The sequence below is a fragment of the Cynocephalus volans genome, chromosome 5 (genome assembly GCF_027409185.1).
Source record: "Cynocephalus volans isolate mCynVol1 chromosome 5, mCynVol1.pri, whole genome shotgun sequence".
Taxonomy (NCBI): domain Eukaryota; kingdom Metazoa; phylum Chordata; class Mammalia; order Dermoptera; family Cynocephalidae; genus Cynocephalus; species Cynocephalus volans.
In genome coordinates, this window is record NC_084464.1 from 119,764,723 (window position 1) to 119,780,448 (window position 15,726).

General features: G+C 40.0%; 1 protein-coding gene across 1 annotated transcript in view; it reads left to right on the top strand.

Annotated features, from left to right (window-relative positions):
* The window catches only part of SLC35F1 (solute carrier family 35 member F1), a 391,743-nt gene that overhangs the window by 356,064 nt on the left and 19,953 nt on the right, over positions 1–15,726 (top strand). The window contains exons 5-7 of the mRNA XM_063098127.1: positions 1,695–1,851; positions 3,730–3,782; positions 11,513–11,667. Of these exons, the coding sequence (XP_062954197.1) occupies positions 1,695–1,851; positions 3,730–3,782; positions 11,513–11,667 (365 nt within the window). The remainder of the gene's footprint in view (positions 1–1,694; positions 1,852–3,729; positions 3,783–11,512; positions 11,668–15,726) is intronic.

Consider the following 15,726-nt stretch of genomic DNA (forward strand, 5'->3'; position numbering starts at 1 on the left):
ATTATGATTTAACTTTCCTAAATTCATTCATGTAAAATTAATTTTATTAACCAAGAACTCTATTAAGCTGCACTTCCACACTTCACTGTACAGCAATAATTGATATTCATAATAAGGACCCTATGTCATCACACGATTCTGAAATGCCTCCTGAATGTAGAGACTGAATCATGCTCATTTTAATTTTATATTTTACTTATAGATATGTTTTATCTTATGGGTCATTCCTCAAATGAACTACTTAAAATTAAAAGTTTGTCATTATTTTATAGTTGACACATAAAAAAGATTAATGAGATTGCTGAAGATTTCACATTCTGTCCCAGCAGCCTTAATTTCCCTAGAACATGTGCCAAGGGACCTCGTAGCAGGTTGGGTTTCTCATCAGGGCCTCATCAAGCTCTCGTCGCATCTGCTGAACAGTGATGGCTGATACCCTACAAACCCAGGGAGAGCTTCAAGCCCTTCCAGTGTCACCTGCTCAGCTCCATTCCCTTGAGGGTGACTCCAGCAAACTGCTGCTTTTCAGGATCTCTTCCCCTCTCTCTCTGATCCTTACCAGGGTGGCAAGTTGCCTTAGAAAAGCTGGTACCATTTAAAGTAGAGATATAATCTTCCAAGGTGACCACATGCAGAGGTCTTCTCCAAGCCCTGCCCAGGTTCTTTCATGTGAAGCCACTACCTAGAGATGCATGCTCAGTGCTTCAACTGAGCAGTGAGAACCCAGTTCTACAGTTGTAGATCGTTCCAGCTAATCTGGGAATCCAAGGCTAATCTAAGGTAGTCCCTTCCTTAGAATCATAATGGAGTGAACACCCTTCCCATTCTGCATCTCAGCTACCCCAGAGCTGCATGTCTGCTGAGCTCCTGGGCCACTGACTTGCACAGGGCAGAGCAGAGACCACTTGGGTCCAGAGCCCATCAGTTAGGCTGTACCACCTCCTCATTTCCACTCTTCTCCTTCCCTGGCTCTGCACTTACTGGAGTAAGAAGAGTTTGCCTAATTATAGAAAATACCTGGGTAAAGCCCTTATTAAAAATTGGACATAAACCAAAACCAACCAAAATTGAATTCAAGATAAATAGACACTTTTAATGAAAAAAGGAAAATATTAATGTATTGAATTACATAGATTTCCCCTCCTATGTTACTTACTTCAGAGTAGTTGGAAATTTCAACCTGTAATTCCTTTCACTCATTTCTAAGCAAGTATGCATTTTGCCCAAGGTCAAAATAGAGTTCTAACTGCTTCTGTTATAGCTTCTCTCCCTGTATAGCAAGGGTAGAAATTCATACTGATTCTCTTTGTTCTACACCATGTTCACTACACCATGTAAACTAAAGGAAATGAGCAAAGTGTCCTGAAGTAAAAATAACACGTGCATGTATTTAGCATATGTTTATGAACACATACCTGGACAGAAGACATTGGGCTTGGTTGAGTGGGTGTTTTCTGCAAGAAACTGGTCTCTTTCTTAGTTAGGGAAGACTTCTGGTTGAGTTGACTTAGGCAACCTTCCTATACCAGAACATGTCCAGAGCAGAGATAAACAAACTTTACTAAATCCCAGTTGGAAACTGAAGGACTTGTGTAAAATGTCAGAATAAAATAGGCAAAAGAAGTTCAATTTACTGGTCCAGATTCTTATTAAGAAAATTTTAATTAAGTTCCCTCTGCTTTTTTGGCTCCTAGGGGAAAATAAGCTGGTAGGGGATCTTCTGGTCTTAGGAGGAGCCACGCTCTATGGTATCTCTAACGTCTGGGAAGAATACATCATCCGAACACTGAGCCGAGTGGAATTCCTGGGAATGATTGGTCTCTTCGGTGCATTTTTCAGTGGAATACAATTGTGAGTAAAAGTAACAAGGAAGGCATAGAGATGACACTATCAGGACTTAGACTTATGATTTTTGTCCTGAGGTATGAAAATCAAAGCTGGAAACCAGTCGCTAATTTCCCCCACAGAGGTTTTATAAAATCTATAAACTCAATATCTTTATGAGTAAATTTCTTCCAAATTACATAAGTTTATTATAAATTACTATACAACATTTAATGGACTTTGAAGATAATTTGCATGAAAGCATCAGAAGTACATTGATTCTCCAAGCCAGTGGGTAGGTTATTACTCAGAGAAGCAGAAAAACTAAGCATAAGTGTCACGATTCAATGCACTTCCAAGAAAGGACATTGTGTTTACTAGTGACAACTGCTGCTAGGAAACTTATCATTTAAAATTGCCCTTTTATAAATTTGTTCTTTTATTGCTTATGGATTTGCAAGAGTGAACTATATTTCAAATTTATCTCTTAGAATTTATCATTTCCATTTTCCTTAGAAAGGTATAGATATAACCCAGACATTCACCTTAGTGAATCAAAAAGTCAAAAGCACCAGTTTTGCAATAATTCCAGAATTGGAGCATAGAAGTCACCACTGACTAGTGCCTCCGAATTTGTTGTGAGAATCAGTGTAATAATTTTCCATCAGTAAAGACCGTATATTTGAGCTTCATGTAAGGATAAAGAATGATAGTATAACCTCTGGTCTAATTTCACCAAACCCCTTTCTACCAACAAGTAATTCTGATTTCACCAAATCCCTTTCTACAAAGCAAATACTTTGTAATTGTGTAGGTTCAGTGTCTAAAATTATTTATGGAAGATATTTTGGCATCACTGTAAACATGTTTTGCAAATAGGCTCTTTCCAACAATGCTCCAAATTTCAGTGTTCTGACATTCTAGTGAAACACTCCATAGCAAACAAGGCACAGAGATGGGAAGACTCTCTGAGAAGGATTTTATTTTTGGTTCATTCTGAAACTGCGATGGCATTTTAAAGCTGCCAAATCTGGTGCTTCAGCTTTGTGAGAGAAAAAGGGATTGCCTAGTTCAACTATTCACAGCCAGTATTTTGTAGATGGATGGGCTCATTTTATGGATTATTATTCTTGAGTCCGAAAAATATATTCAGAGATTTAGTGCTTATTTGCCTCAGTTAGAGCTGACTGAGCCCTTTGGGGGACACTGCTGCCAAAATAATGAATGTGGCATTAGGGTGTGTTTGGCAAATGGGGTACCTTGAGGGTGCACTGGAACCAAAGTAACACTAGTGGAATAGAGCCAGCCTTGCCTCCTGGTCCTCTTCGAGAACAGTAGTTCTCAAAGTGTGGTCCTTGAACCAGCAGCACTGGCATCACATGAGTACATGCCAAAAATTCACATCCATGGGCCCCACCTGCATTTACTGAATCAGAATCTCTAGGGACGGGGCCCAAGAAACATTGTTTTAACACATTCTTTAGGTGGCTTTCACATATATTTAAGTTTGAGAATCATGGCCCTAGAGAATTCCAATCAGAAAATTGATTAAACCTGCAAGCACAGAAAATTTTTGAACCTCACCATTGGCTGTTTTAGAAAGCATCTGAACAAGAAAGAACAAAGGCTATAGGCAGACTGTTTGGGCAACAAAGGCATGGAAGGTCGGACATCCCCCATGCCCACCGGCACTCTGTCACTGCTGTAGGTCACGCCTAACAAGATCTTTCGGGGATGAATCGCAGGCTGCCTGATTAGACTTGCATCTTCATGGCCCAAAGTTATTTTTGAAATTCAATTGGTCGCCTCATTATTTTTATAATATTGGTAAGGGGAAGTTGGTGGGGGAGGAAGTAGAATGCATTACAATCTTAGTCATCAGGTTCACTTTCTTTGCATTTGCAGAGCTATAATGGAGCACAAGGAGCTGCTAAAGGTGCCCTGGGATTGGCAAATAGGTAAGGAGTTTGCTCGCCTGAGATGTAAGCTTTAGTTACATCTTTTTAGTAACCTTGAGAAATGTTTTTAAAGAGTGATGTGGGTGGGCGTGGGCCACAAACAAGGAAGGGATTTAGAGTGGCAGGGAACAAAAGAAAATAAAATCCCTTTGTCATTTTAGGAATTCCTGCACACTGTGAAGGACTGGATTGTCTGATTCATAAAGTTTCCTAATTGAGCTTCTGCCCATTATCATTGTCAAGATGCCATTAGAGTAGACACAGAAGTATGTTATTAGGTTAAAGACCAACCAAAAAGAAAAAAATGCCCTGAGGCAGTGGTAGCTCATAAATGACAGCAATTTGCTCCATCCAAGAAACACGAAACTGATGTGATCATTAAAAAGTGGCAGTTTAGTAGAGGGAAAAAACTGAACTTAACAAAAAGGCATGAAAAGAAACAATGTAATAGGCATTCTGAGCCCATAAAAACCTTTTCAGAAGGGAACAGTTGGCACATAAGAAATGGTTAATTGATCTCCAAATGGACTTAGAAAATACCAGACAACTTTGAGCTAGTTAATAGACATCCAGGGCATCTCATATTCCACCTGTTTCTAAAATTACTTTTTTCTAAAAAGTTTAGGACAAGGATCTAAGATCTAGGTGATGCTGTAATGATTGATCACACAGCAAGACCTAAAAAGGACTGACATTTCATACCCCCAAAAGTTATCCGCTCAGTGTCTATTGAGACACAGGGGTCCCAGCTGTGAGCACAGAGCTCAGCTTATGGAGGTGCTTGGAAAATGTGCACAGAATGAATGCAAATGTGGGTGAAAGTACAGATGGTTCCACATGCTCGGGCTGGCTGCCTTTGCCACCTCCAGCTTACATGAGCTTCGTTTTTTGTTTATTTTGTTTTCTTTTCTTTTTTTAATTTCTAATTTTTATGTATTGTATTTTTATTTTTTAAATGTTTTATACATATTTATGTGGTACAGAGTTGACTATCAGTATTTGTGTACAGTATGTGATGATCAAATCAACATTATTAGCATGTTCATCATTACAAATCGTAATTACTTTTTGTGCCCTATCCCCTCTCTCCCTCCCCCTCCCCCTTTCCTACCTTTAGTAACTATTGGTCTGTTCTCTCCTGAAAGTTCAACATTTTATTATGGTCTTTCTTTCCTTCTTTCTTGTCCACTTATGAGTGAGGACATGCAGTATTTCTCTTTCTGTGCCTGGCTTATTTCACTTAATGTAAGTTTCTCCAAGCTCAAACATGTTGTTGCAAATGGCAGAATTTCATTCGTTTTTATGGCAGAGTAGTATTCCGCTGTGTATATATGCCACATTTTCCTTATCCGCTTATCTGCTGATGGACATTTAGGTTGGTTCCACATCTTGGCTATTGTAAATAGAGCTGTGATGAACATGGAAGTGCAAGTTTGGTATAACTGACAACTTCAGTCAAATTCTGCATCCTCAAGGAAGGGCAACAATGACAAAAACTCCCCTGCATCACTTTACCTACCCCTGTCCTCTGAGCACCTAAGCTCTGGAAGACTACTTGCACCCTCTGCAGGCACGCTACACTATGAGCTGCAGAATTACACTTGACCCTCTTTAAAGGTTATCTCTAGTTGCTTCCCATGCTGACCAGCCCTTGCATCTGTCACAGAGTCCTGCCATTTAATTTCTTTTTAGTTTTGCTAGAGAATGTTACAATTAAATGAAAATTAATAGAGGGGAGGGGCTAGGGAGAGAAGAGGAGGACAGCTGGGAAAGAAAGCCAGCTGCGAGTTATGGAAGCATTTGCCTTTGTGACCCTCAAAGCCAGGAAACAGAATGTCACCGTGCTTGGTAGCACTTCACACACAGTGGTCCGGGCGTATAAATTAATTTGGTATTGATGGTCATAGCAATGATCAAAAAGAATTTGTCCTCTAATTATGTGGATGTCATGTGTACAACCACCAAGGTTCTGTTATAATTCAGTGTTAGTTAAATGTGTCATCAAAAGATCATTGTATTCTGAGCTCTCATATTGCCATTAAAATGTCAGACCTCTGTGGTCCAAGATGATGAAGGGCAGTGTGAAAGGAACACATTACAGAGCCATCCATTTAATTCCTGAGTGGAAATGAGGCCAAAATGGCCTAGAAGGGGAGACAAATATTCATCCTTTTCTTTCTGAAGCATTTGTAGGGTTGAGTTTGAATTTTTTTTAACACCAGCGCCACCTTTGTCCTCATGATCTCATCCTGACCTTGTACAACGTTCTATTGTTTAGCTAAATTCTAGGCACATAGCATGCAGTGAATAAATGTTTATCAAATGAGCGAGTGAATGAATGGCAAGCAGAGAAGAGGGGGCCTGTGCTGCCCTCTCTCATTCACAAGACACCAGACAAAAGGGAACAGTGGGGACAATGGCAGGAGACTTTAGGCTGGATGTTGCACTTGCTTTCTGGGGAACTGGTAGATGGCATAGCAACCACTGCAGCTCATGGACCAAAGAGTCGGGGAGACCTCCAGGGAGGGTGAGCATCTTCTCAACCTTCCCACACACCTGAAAAGTCACCCAACAGTGCCAAGCTCCCATTGCTGTGTCCTGGTGGAGCTCACATTGTTTTAGTTAAGAGACCAGAATCCAAAATGGTCTTCGTTTCTGGGATCTGTCAAGAAGTTTATCTCCCTTCTCTCCCTCCACCTCAGTAATCTACCTTATACAATCTTTTGGACAGTTCATGTGGTTGCCATGTTATCGAAGTAAAAAGATTTTTTTTTCTATGGGGTAAATGGGATAATAAATATTTTTATATTTTTCTTAATTGGAAGGCACTTTCTAACAGATTCTGTTATTTTTCTGTAGCATTGGCCAATTGCAAGATACAGAGTAATTAAGAGCAAAAAGATGATAGTTATTGTTGTTTGGTTTTATTTCTTTGTTTTACTCTACTGAACAGAAAGATGGATTGTGATTATCCAATCAGTAAGCTCGAGTAGAACTTATGACCTAGTACAACTACAATGTCCTCCTGGGGAGCAGAAATGTTAGAAATCTAATAAATAACTTAAACATTCCCTTTGTCCCATTTGCCATATAGTGTTAGAGGATGTGTGAACATAAGCTGCTGTGAAAGTCAAATGTCACAGGAAAGAAGATGTGTGCAGTGTGTCAGCAGACACGGGCTTGCGGTGTGTAGGGGCTTTGCCACTTTGGATATTGTGGTTGATGCTTGTTTTGGTTTTGGTTTTGGTTTTTTTCCTGGAGGTCAAAACAAGAGATTATGCCTTTCCCTGAAGATGAAATAATGGGACCACAGAGCAGGAAGAACCTTAAAGATAATTAAGAATACACCTGTCTTCTCACTGATATTGTACCTGAGGCCTGTGGAGATGAGATGACATGGCTAGGCTGACAGCTGCCTGTGGTGGGACTAATTTGCCCTCTGAGCAAACCCAGCCAGCCTCGTGCCCTGCATAGACTTAGCTTAATGCACATGTTCAGAGAAGTCATCTCACCTACCCGTTATGCTTGAGAATTAAAAATAATATTTTATAAAGTTAATATATTCAAAGCAAGAGAAAGACAGTACCCAGTTGTCTTTCAGTGGAGTGTAAAGAAAGAGATGAGATAAAATATACGCAGCATACACAGACGCATACTATATGCATATATGTGTCACATCTACATCTCATATGTAGAAGACATGTTCATTAGAGTTAAATGGGATGATCCTTCAAAGCCTCATTTCTCTTCATAATAACTAAACAATATTGAAGAGTAGAATGTACTCAGACTTTAAGGTCACATAGCCTGTGTGACCTGAGGGCAAGTTACTCACCCTCCACGTGCTGATCTTTTGCCTGTTTGCTCACAGATCCATATCTTACTCTTACTCTGCTCTGCTCACGCAAACTCCACCTCACAGGCTCCTCTGTCAGTGGGCTTCCGGCTAGTTTGGGTCAATGGAAGGCACTAGAGGGAGATTGGAGATGGGAGAAAGAAGGAAACCAGAGTGTGTCTCCCTGTTTTTCTCTGCTTGGGGTTCGGTCACTAGAAATGGCTGGGTCTCCTCGGTGGTTCTACTCCAGCTGGGCTTCCCGACCTTTTGACCTGTGGTAACATGGCCTCCTGCCTGTGTCTCTCTTACTCTTGGAGAGTGAGTAACTCATGGCTATTGCTAATTTCTGGGTGGCCTCACCATCCTGTTTCCCCGTCACCCATTCAGAAACCTTTGTAATTTGTGCTCCATATTAAATTCCCTCTAATGAACCTGGTATAGACTGTGTGTCTTGACTGACACTGCTCTATAAGCCTATTTCCTTACCTGCCGAAAGAGGATAACCATAGTAACGGCATTATACTGTTGTGGAGATTAGTTGATGCATATGAAGAACAAGATACATAGTAAGTGCTCATCAGTATCAGCTGATGGTATTATTTCCATTCTCTTTAGCTTAAATCTCTTTAATGCACGAGGACAAGAGCGACCAGATTCTATCCTTAGAGAGAGAAAACATTTCAAATAGGAAATGGCTATGCACACACTCTATTAATGTAGTTGCTACAGCCATTATGTAGCTGTCACTCAAAAAGTGATTCAGTTCATTTGTTTAGTCATGTTGATCAATTGAAAACCCTCCATGGACAGCAAGCTGGGCCTTCAGATGCATTGCTAATGTCCATTAACTATCTAATGTCCATCCAAGCACAGCAAATCCGCCAAGTGCGGCACTGCTGCATTCCAACTCTTGATTTCATCATGTTCATTTGGCTGACGATGATTTGCTTACAAAACAAGGATATTCATACACCAAAACATTGGTTGATCAGATGTGGTAGTGTGTGTATTCTACCCTCATCCCCCTACATCTAATTTCTGCAACTTTTAAAAATGTATTTAGAATGTTTAGGCTAGAAGTGTCCTGAGATAGCCTGATTCCTAGAGTGAAAGTCTACTGTGTACAAGGGTCTTCAAAAAGTTATGGAAATATTTGTATTATCTTTTTTCTACAAACTTTTTGAAGTGCCCTGGTATCTATTTTCCTGCTTTCCTTGGCTCACCAATTGGGCTTGTTAAAGTAACACCTCTTCTCGGAGCCCTCCAGTTGCATATTCAGCTCCTACTAGACACAACCTCTTGGATGATGCATAAGCATCTAAAACTTAACACATTCAAAATGGAGCTATTTCCACTGGAAACCTGGTCCTCCCTTAGTTCTCTCCACCTCAGTAAACGGTGCTGCAAATCACCCCATTTCTGAGTTAGCCAGAATTCATGGGCGTTCCCAATGCCCTCCTTTCCCGTGCTGCCCACATGCAGTCTATCACCATGGCTTGCTGAATCTTCACAGACCTGGCCACTTCCCTTCTCCACTGCCATGCTGAGCAAACCAAGCAAGCCACCAGCCTCTCTTGGACTATGACACTACACTTCCATGCTTTCCTCCTCCCGGTTCCTTCTCCACAGGGTAGCCAAACCATCTTTTAAAAATGTAGACCAGAATACATTAGTCACGTGCTACCAACTCCTCAATGGCTTCCTATTTCAACAAGAATAAGATATAAATTTCTTTCTAAGACCTACAAGACCCAACAAAATTCACCGCCTTCCTAATTTTCCAACCCATCCCTTGTCACTTCTTGTTTTGTTCATTCCGCTCAGCCATTCTGGACAATGGCAGCTCCTGGAAAACTTCAAGCCATCCCTTCTCAGGTCTTTTCATGTGCAGATCTCCCTGCCTAAAACATTCTTTCCCTGGCTCCTCCAGTGGCAATCTCCTTTTAGTCCTTCAGCATTCAAGGTAAAAGCCTCCTCCACATAGCAGCCTTACATAACCACCCTTCCTAGAGAAGTTCCCTTCTCTGTAGGGAACCCTTTTCTTCCTGTGTCACACTAATAGCAACTCTAAGCTGCTTGGCTGTCCTTTCTTCCTTGTGCTCCTAGCCCGTAGCAGAGTGTCTAAGGCACAGTAGGTTCTCAGGCAAGAATGGCTAAATAAATGAGTGAATTCATCAGAGCCCAAAAGTCAGAGCTCACACAAGGTGTGCTAGCTAAGATGATGGAAGGGTAGGATTCTGGAACTTTCTAGCTCAGTCATGATATGCTCTAAATCAGTGATGCTATTACAAAAAAAAAAAAAAAGTCTCTGGTGCCTAGACCATGTTCTGATCAAGTTTGATTATTTTTAGTGAATTAATTTAAGAATAGATTTTGTCCCTACTCTGTTAATTACATATTTCTTTAAGGAATACCAAATTACTTTTTATGTCTTTTCATGTATTAATCAAAGGTTATATAATATTTATTGAATTTTTAGTAACTTGGTTAAGAGAAAAACCCAAGTACAGGAAACCCAAGTACAGGAAAATTGGCCATTATTTAAATTTTTAAATACAATTTCTGATGGAGCATCAAAAACTGTCTGACATGACTATGACAGAATATACACATCAGGACTTTTTTCTCACTGAAATAGGAAAGCAGTGGTTCTGTCCTCCTCTCAGGGCATGTCCACCACACTAGAGGGGGCTGTTGTACTGTTTGCTTACTTAATGTTCACAATGTTTTATATAGATCTGATGTGGCTTTCCTTAGACTTAAGATCAGCAACATATAGAATAATGATTTGTGCCCTTAAGGACTTTTCATATGGGCAAACCAGATTTCTCTTTGGAGCAATCACTATTCTTCTTAGTCAGAGAGACTGGATATCCAGTACCTACCAAATCCTCCAAAAGTCACAGAATTCAGAGGAAGCAATCTCCCCACGGCTCACACTAGATACACGTAATCAAGGATTCCTTTGGAAAGGTTACTTTATTACATCGCAATGCCCAAAAAATTGTATTACTTATGCTTGTTTTTCTACATTTGCATTGTATCAACATCTGGAAAAAGATGAACCAAAGTGTAGATGTGGCTGTAAGCTCCTGCTTGGGTCCCTAGAAAATTGAGTTCCTATGGAAGTGGTATTAACAATTATGTGTCTAGGTATAATTGTAATAGAGAGAAAGAGAATTTTTGAGGATGAGAGACTGACCATATAGCATTTTAAAGGCATTGGATTCCACATGTGAGAGTTCATGGTGTGCTAGAAAAGGTGGCAGGAGGGTAGGACTCTGTTGGGGGTAGGGCTGAACAGAATTCATGGATCTGGAAGAAATTGACAGACCGTGCTGTGTTCAGAGCAGTGAAGTGGTCTGCCCAAGGCCACACAGTTAGGATTCCAATTCAGGATGCTAAGTCCAGATCTCTTTGAAATGTAAGCCCTTCGATTTTAAGGACTGCGGAGTTAGTCATCATTGCGAGCAATATATGATACCAAGCAGTTTTGTTCTTATTTTGCAAATAAAAAAGCTAAGAGGTTTTTTTTTTAAGTTTTAAAATATATAAATAGCAAGAGTTAGTTACAGCACAATCGGGAATAGAATTCAGAAGCCTCTGACTATAGCCACTAAGAGGCACTCCTTCCCAGAAGAAGCAAAATATCAGCTACATAGTAAGAAGCAGAAATTTAATTCTCCACACACATATTTTGACTTTTTATTTTATGTCTTATCTATGTGTTACCCAATAATATATATATATATCAGTTTATACAGTAATAGAAAATCTAGCTTGTGTAAGAGAGAGATGGTACACACTATTTCCCTTCTTTGTCTGACTGTGGGTGCTGAAGATCCTCCTGCCCTGGAGGAGGCCTGACATTCTCCTTTCTTCGCTGTCTCCCCAGGACTGCTCTATGTTGGCTTCAGTGCCTGCATGTTTGGTCTCTACAGCTTTATGCCAGTTGTCATAAAGAGAACGAGCGCCACTTCGGTTAATCTCTCTCTACTCACAGCGGATTTGTACAGCCTGTTCTGTGGGTTGTTTCTCTTCCACTACAAGGTAAGTTGAGTCAGGGCCCCTTTGTGAAGATGACGCTTTGTAGGAAATAACACATACAGGTAGGGATGCCCGAATGTGGAATGCCCTGATTTTGTGTGCACACCCCATGATACGGGTATTCACATTTCAGCTCTTAGGCAACACGTCCTAAGAAATCAGTAACTATGGACAATTGATAGCAAAAGATAAAGAAACGGCCATAGAGGAAAGGGCTTTGGGATACTGGGGGACAGTTTTTCAGATACCAGTCAGCCCAGAAGCTACTTTTTCTAATTTGAAGCTAGGAAGATTTTTACAATTCCCAAACTACAACCACAAAATGTATTCTTCCAAAGGTATTGGCAGAGTATGTTCTCTTTGGAGAAATAACACAAGTTTTGCAGTTTCCACTTTGCAGATATTTTTATAGCAAATATAAATGAGAAATGCTACTGCAGTAGAAATTGTTTCTTCACCAAAAGACTGGGGTTTGAGTAAAGGAATGCAAAGGGATATTGTGAAGCACTTGCAGTTAATGTGTCAGCCCTGAGGAAAGGAAGAGACTCTCCAGTCCAAAGTTGGCAGTCTCTTAGAATGCAAGACTCTACCCACGTGTTCACCCAAGGCAGGCAGGACTAATTAACTATGGCACACCAAGGTCAGATGCTATTCTTCTAAACACCATACTCACTGCAGCCATTGACAATCAGCTAGAATTGGTATATGAGAAGAGACCCGCTTGCCATTCCTTAACTAGTCCAGTAAGGTAAGGGTCAATGGGGACTATGACCCAGTGTAAACAGGCCAAGTATGGAACATCCAAGCAGATAAGACCAAACTAGACAGGCAAAAAAAGAAAAGGCAGAAGAAAAGTAATGCTACTCTGGCTACTTCTAGCCAAGTGCTTCACCGGTGGTATTATAGGTAACAATCACCAGCACATGGATGTGGCCAGCTGATGGGGCACTGTGGTGGGCAGAGCATCTTCACCAGGTGAAAATAGGCTTGGAGGTTCGTGGAGAAATGATGAGCTGGAAGAGTGGGTACTTGAGATGACCAGAGGCAAATCAGCTGAAGTTAATAATCAGAATTATTATTGAGAGAGGCCAAAGTCTCGGACAAGAAACAGACTGACAAGGGTGGATGAGGGTGGAAAAGAGGTCACAAACAAGGCTCCTTAGTAGCTGGGAGGACCAGAAACAGATCTGGAAGACTGGAAAGCTTGGAAAAGTGGTTGTGGCAGTAGACATGGATAATATCTCCGCCCCCTTCCCCACCAGTATTTTTGAGGTATAATTGATGAATAAAAATTGTATATATTTAAGGTGCATGATGTGATGGTTTGATATAAGTATACATCATGAAATGATTATGACAGTTGAGCTAATTAATATATCCATCATCTCACAGTTACCATTTTTCTGTGTGTGTGTGTGTTGAGAATAGTTAAGATCTGCTTTCTCAGCAAATTTCAAGTATACAGTACATTGTCATTAACTATCATCACCATGTTATACATTAGATCTCCAGAACTTGTTCATCTTATAACTGAAACTTTGTATCTTTGACCAACATCTCTCCATATCCCCCACAACTTCCTATTTTAAATGAAGTCTTTCATCTAGTGCAGTGGCAAAAATGACATCTTAAAGAAACTATCTACAACTGAACAATGTTTATTGTTTGTAATTTTTGTTTCTATAGTGCAGTCTGTTTCCCGAGCTCATCCTGGTTCTCATAAGGTAAAATTAAGGTCACGATACGTTCCTCTCAGGCCACTCCTGACTACAGCGCTGGGAGGACCAACTTCCTTCAAAATCTCCCTCCAATAATTTTCCAGAGCCCTGGAGACCCCTGGCCATGGTCTCATTGCTACAGCAGAGTGGCCAACATTTTTCTTCTCTCCTCTTCAGGGAAGCATCCGCATCTAGTTCATTTCTTAGTACAGTTCTTAGTACAGTGAGTATACCTCTCAGCAATTAATCCTGTAATTAGCTTTATAAGCTCCAAAACTAAAAGAATTCCTTTAATCTACCATAAAGAAAGATGACTGAAATCCATTGTTCTGGTTGAAGACTGTGGTCACTTCTTGGGTAGTCCAGATCCAGTCCAGCTCTCAGCATCCCTTACAGCGGTGTTCCAGAAAGCCTGGTTTCACCAGGGTGCTCACTAAAATTGCAGATTCAGAGGCCATTCCCCAAAGCCACAGAATCAATATTTGGGGGAAGTCTGCATTGTTAACAGGCTCCCCCATGAGTCTGCTTGATGGTCTCTAAATTTGAGAACCACTGTTTGGGGGGAGGGTACCTGGACATGCCCATTCCTATTTGATTCTGTCACTTCTCACACTTCCGCTGACTTTGGTTAGACCTGGAATTCCTCACATTTACAAGCATCAGGAACTGAGAAAGCTGATGAATCAAGTAAATTCTAATTCTCTACAACCCATTCTCTCCTCCCATCATTTGTATGTTACTACTTTCCTAGAATAAGTGACTTTGCTGAAGAGGAAACCATGTAGTAACCTTTGTCATGCCATCAGAAGGGAAGCTGTGTTACCTGAAAATTAAATTCTTGGATTCCCCAATTTAGAGGTGTAATGGATACTTTTGTTTCTTAAAGCAATTTTTTTACCATGTACATAAATTTTGCTACTGTTTGAAAGGTAAATAAATTTCCTTAAGACAGGAATTGGTCCAACACAGTAGGTGTTTTTTTCTAGTTACAATTGATTCACATTGTTTTTTCTTTAATTACAATTTTAAGGTAATTGTAGATTCTCATGCAGTTTTAAGAAATAGTGCAGAGAGATCCCATTTACCTTTACCCATGGGTATCATCTTGTAAAACCATAATATAGTGTCAGGATATTAACATTTATACAGTCAACATCCAGAACATTTCCTTCACCACAAGGACTGCCCATGTTGCCTTTTTATAACCACGCCTACTTCCCTCTCACGCACCTCCCAGTCCCTCAAAACCACTTATTTATTCTCCATTTCTATAAATGTGTCCTCTCAAGAATGTCACGTAAATGGAATTACAGGGTACATAACGTTTTGGAATTGTCTTTTTTCACTCAGCACAATTCTCTGAACATTCCTTCAGGTTGTTGCCTATATTAGTAGTCTTTTGTTTGTTAGTTTGTTGTTTTTATCACTGAGTAGAATTCCATAGTGTGGATGCACCACAGCTTATTTAACCTTCACCTGGTGAAGAACATCGGGTTGTTTCTATTTGGGGCTATTGTAAATAAATCTGTTGTTTCTATTTGGGGCTATTATAAATAAATCTGAACATTCATGAACAGGTTTTCGTGTGAACAGAAGTTTTTATTTCTCTAAGATAAATGCCCAAGAGTACAATTGCTGGGTTGTGTGGTCATGATGTGCTTAGTTTTATAAGAAAATGCCAAACTGTTTTCCAGAGTGATCTATTATCTTTTATTACAAAGGAATACATATTCATTGTGAGAAAGAAAATGCGGAGAAGTGCTCTTATACTCACATCAGTACCATTTTACAGTGCATGTATATTTTTACAGTGCACATATACTTTACAGTTCATATATATTTTAATTACACTATACATGGTTTTACCACATGCTTTATTTAAACTTAACAATATATATATATATATTTCCATGTAATTTAATATCTCTATATATTGTGAGTCTAAATTAGTGGTTTTCATCTATGGCCATACATTACAATCATCTAGAAAGAATATAAAACATAGCCATGCCCAGATCCTACCCCAGAGAGTCTGGTCCTGATTGATTAGGAGTGGGGACTTTTAAAAGCACTTCAGGTGATTGATCACGTACCCTAATATACAGCCAGAGTTGAGAACCTGATCTACAAGATTATTTCAATGGCTGTATAGTATTCCATGGAACAATTATACTTTAACCCAGGATTTCTCAACGATGTTGAGATTTTAAACCAGATGATCCTTTGTTGTGAGGGGCTGTGCTCTGCATTACAGGACGTTTATCAGCACCCCTGGCTTCAACCCACTAGATGTCAGTAGCATCCCCCCAGTCGTGACAATCAAAACTGTCTTCACACATCGCTA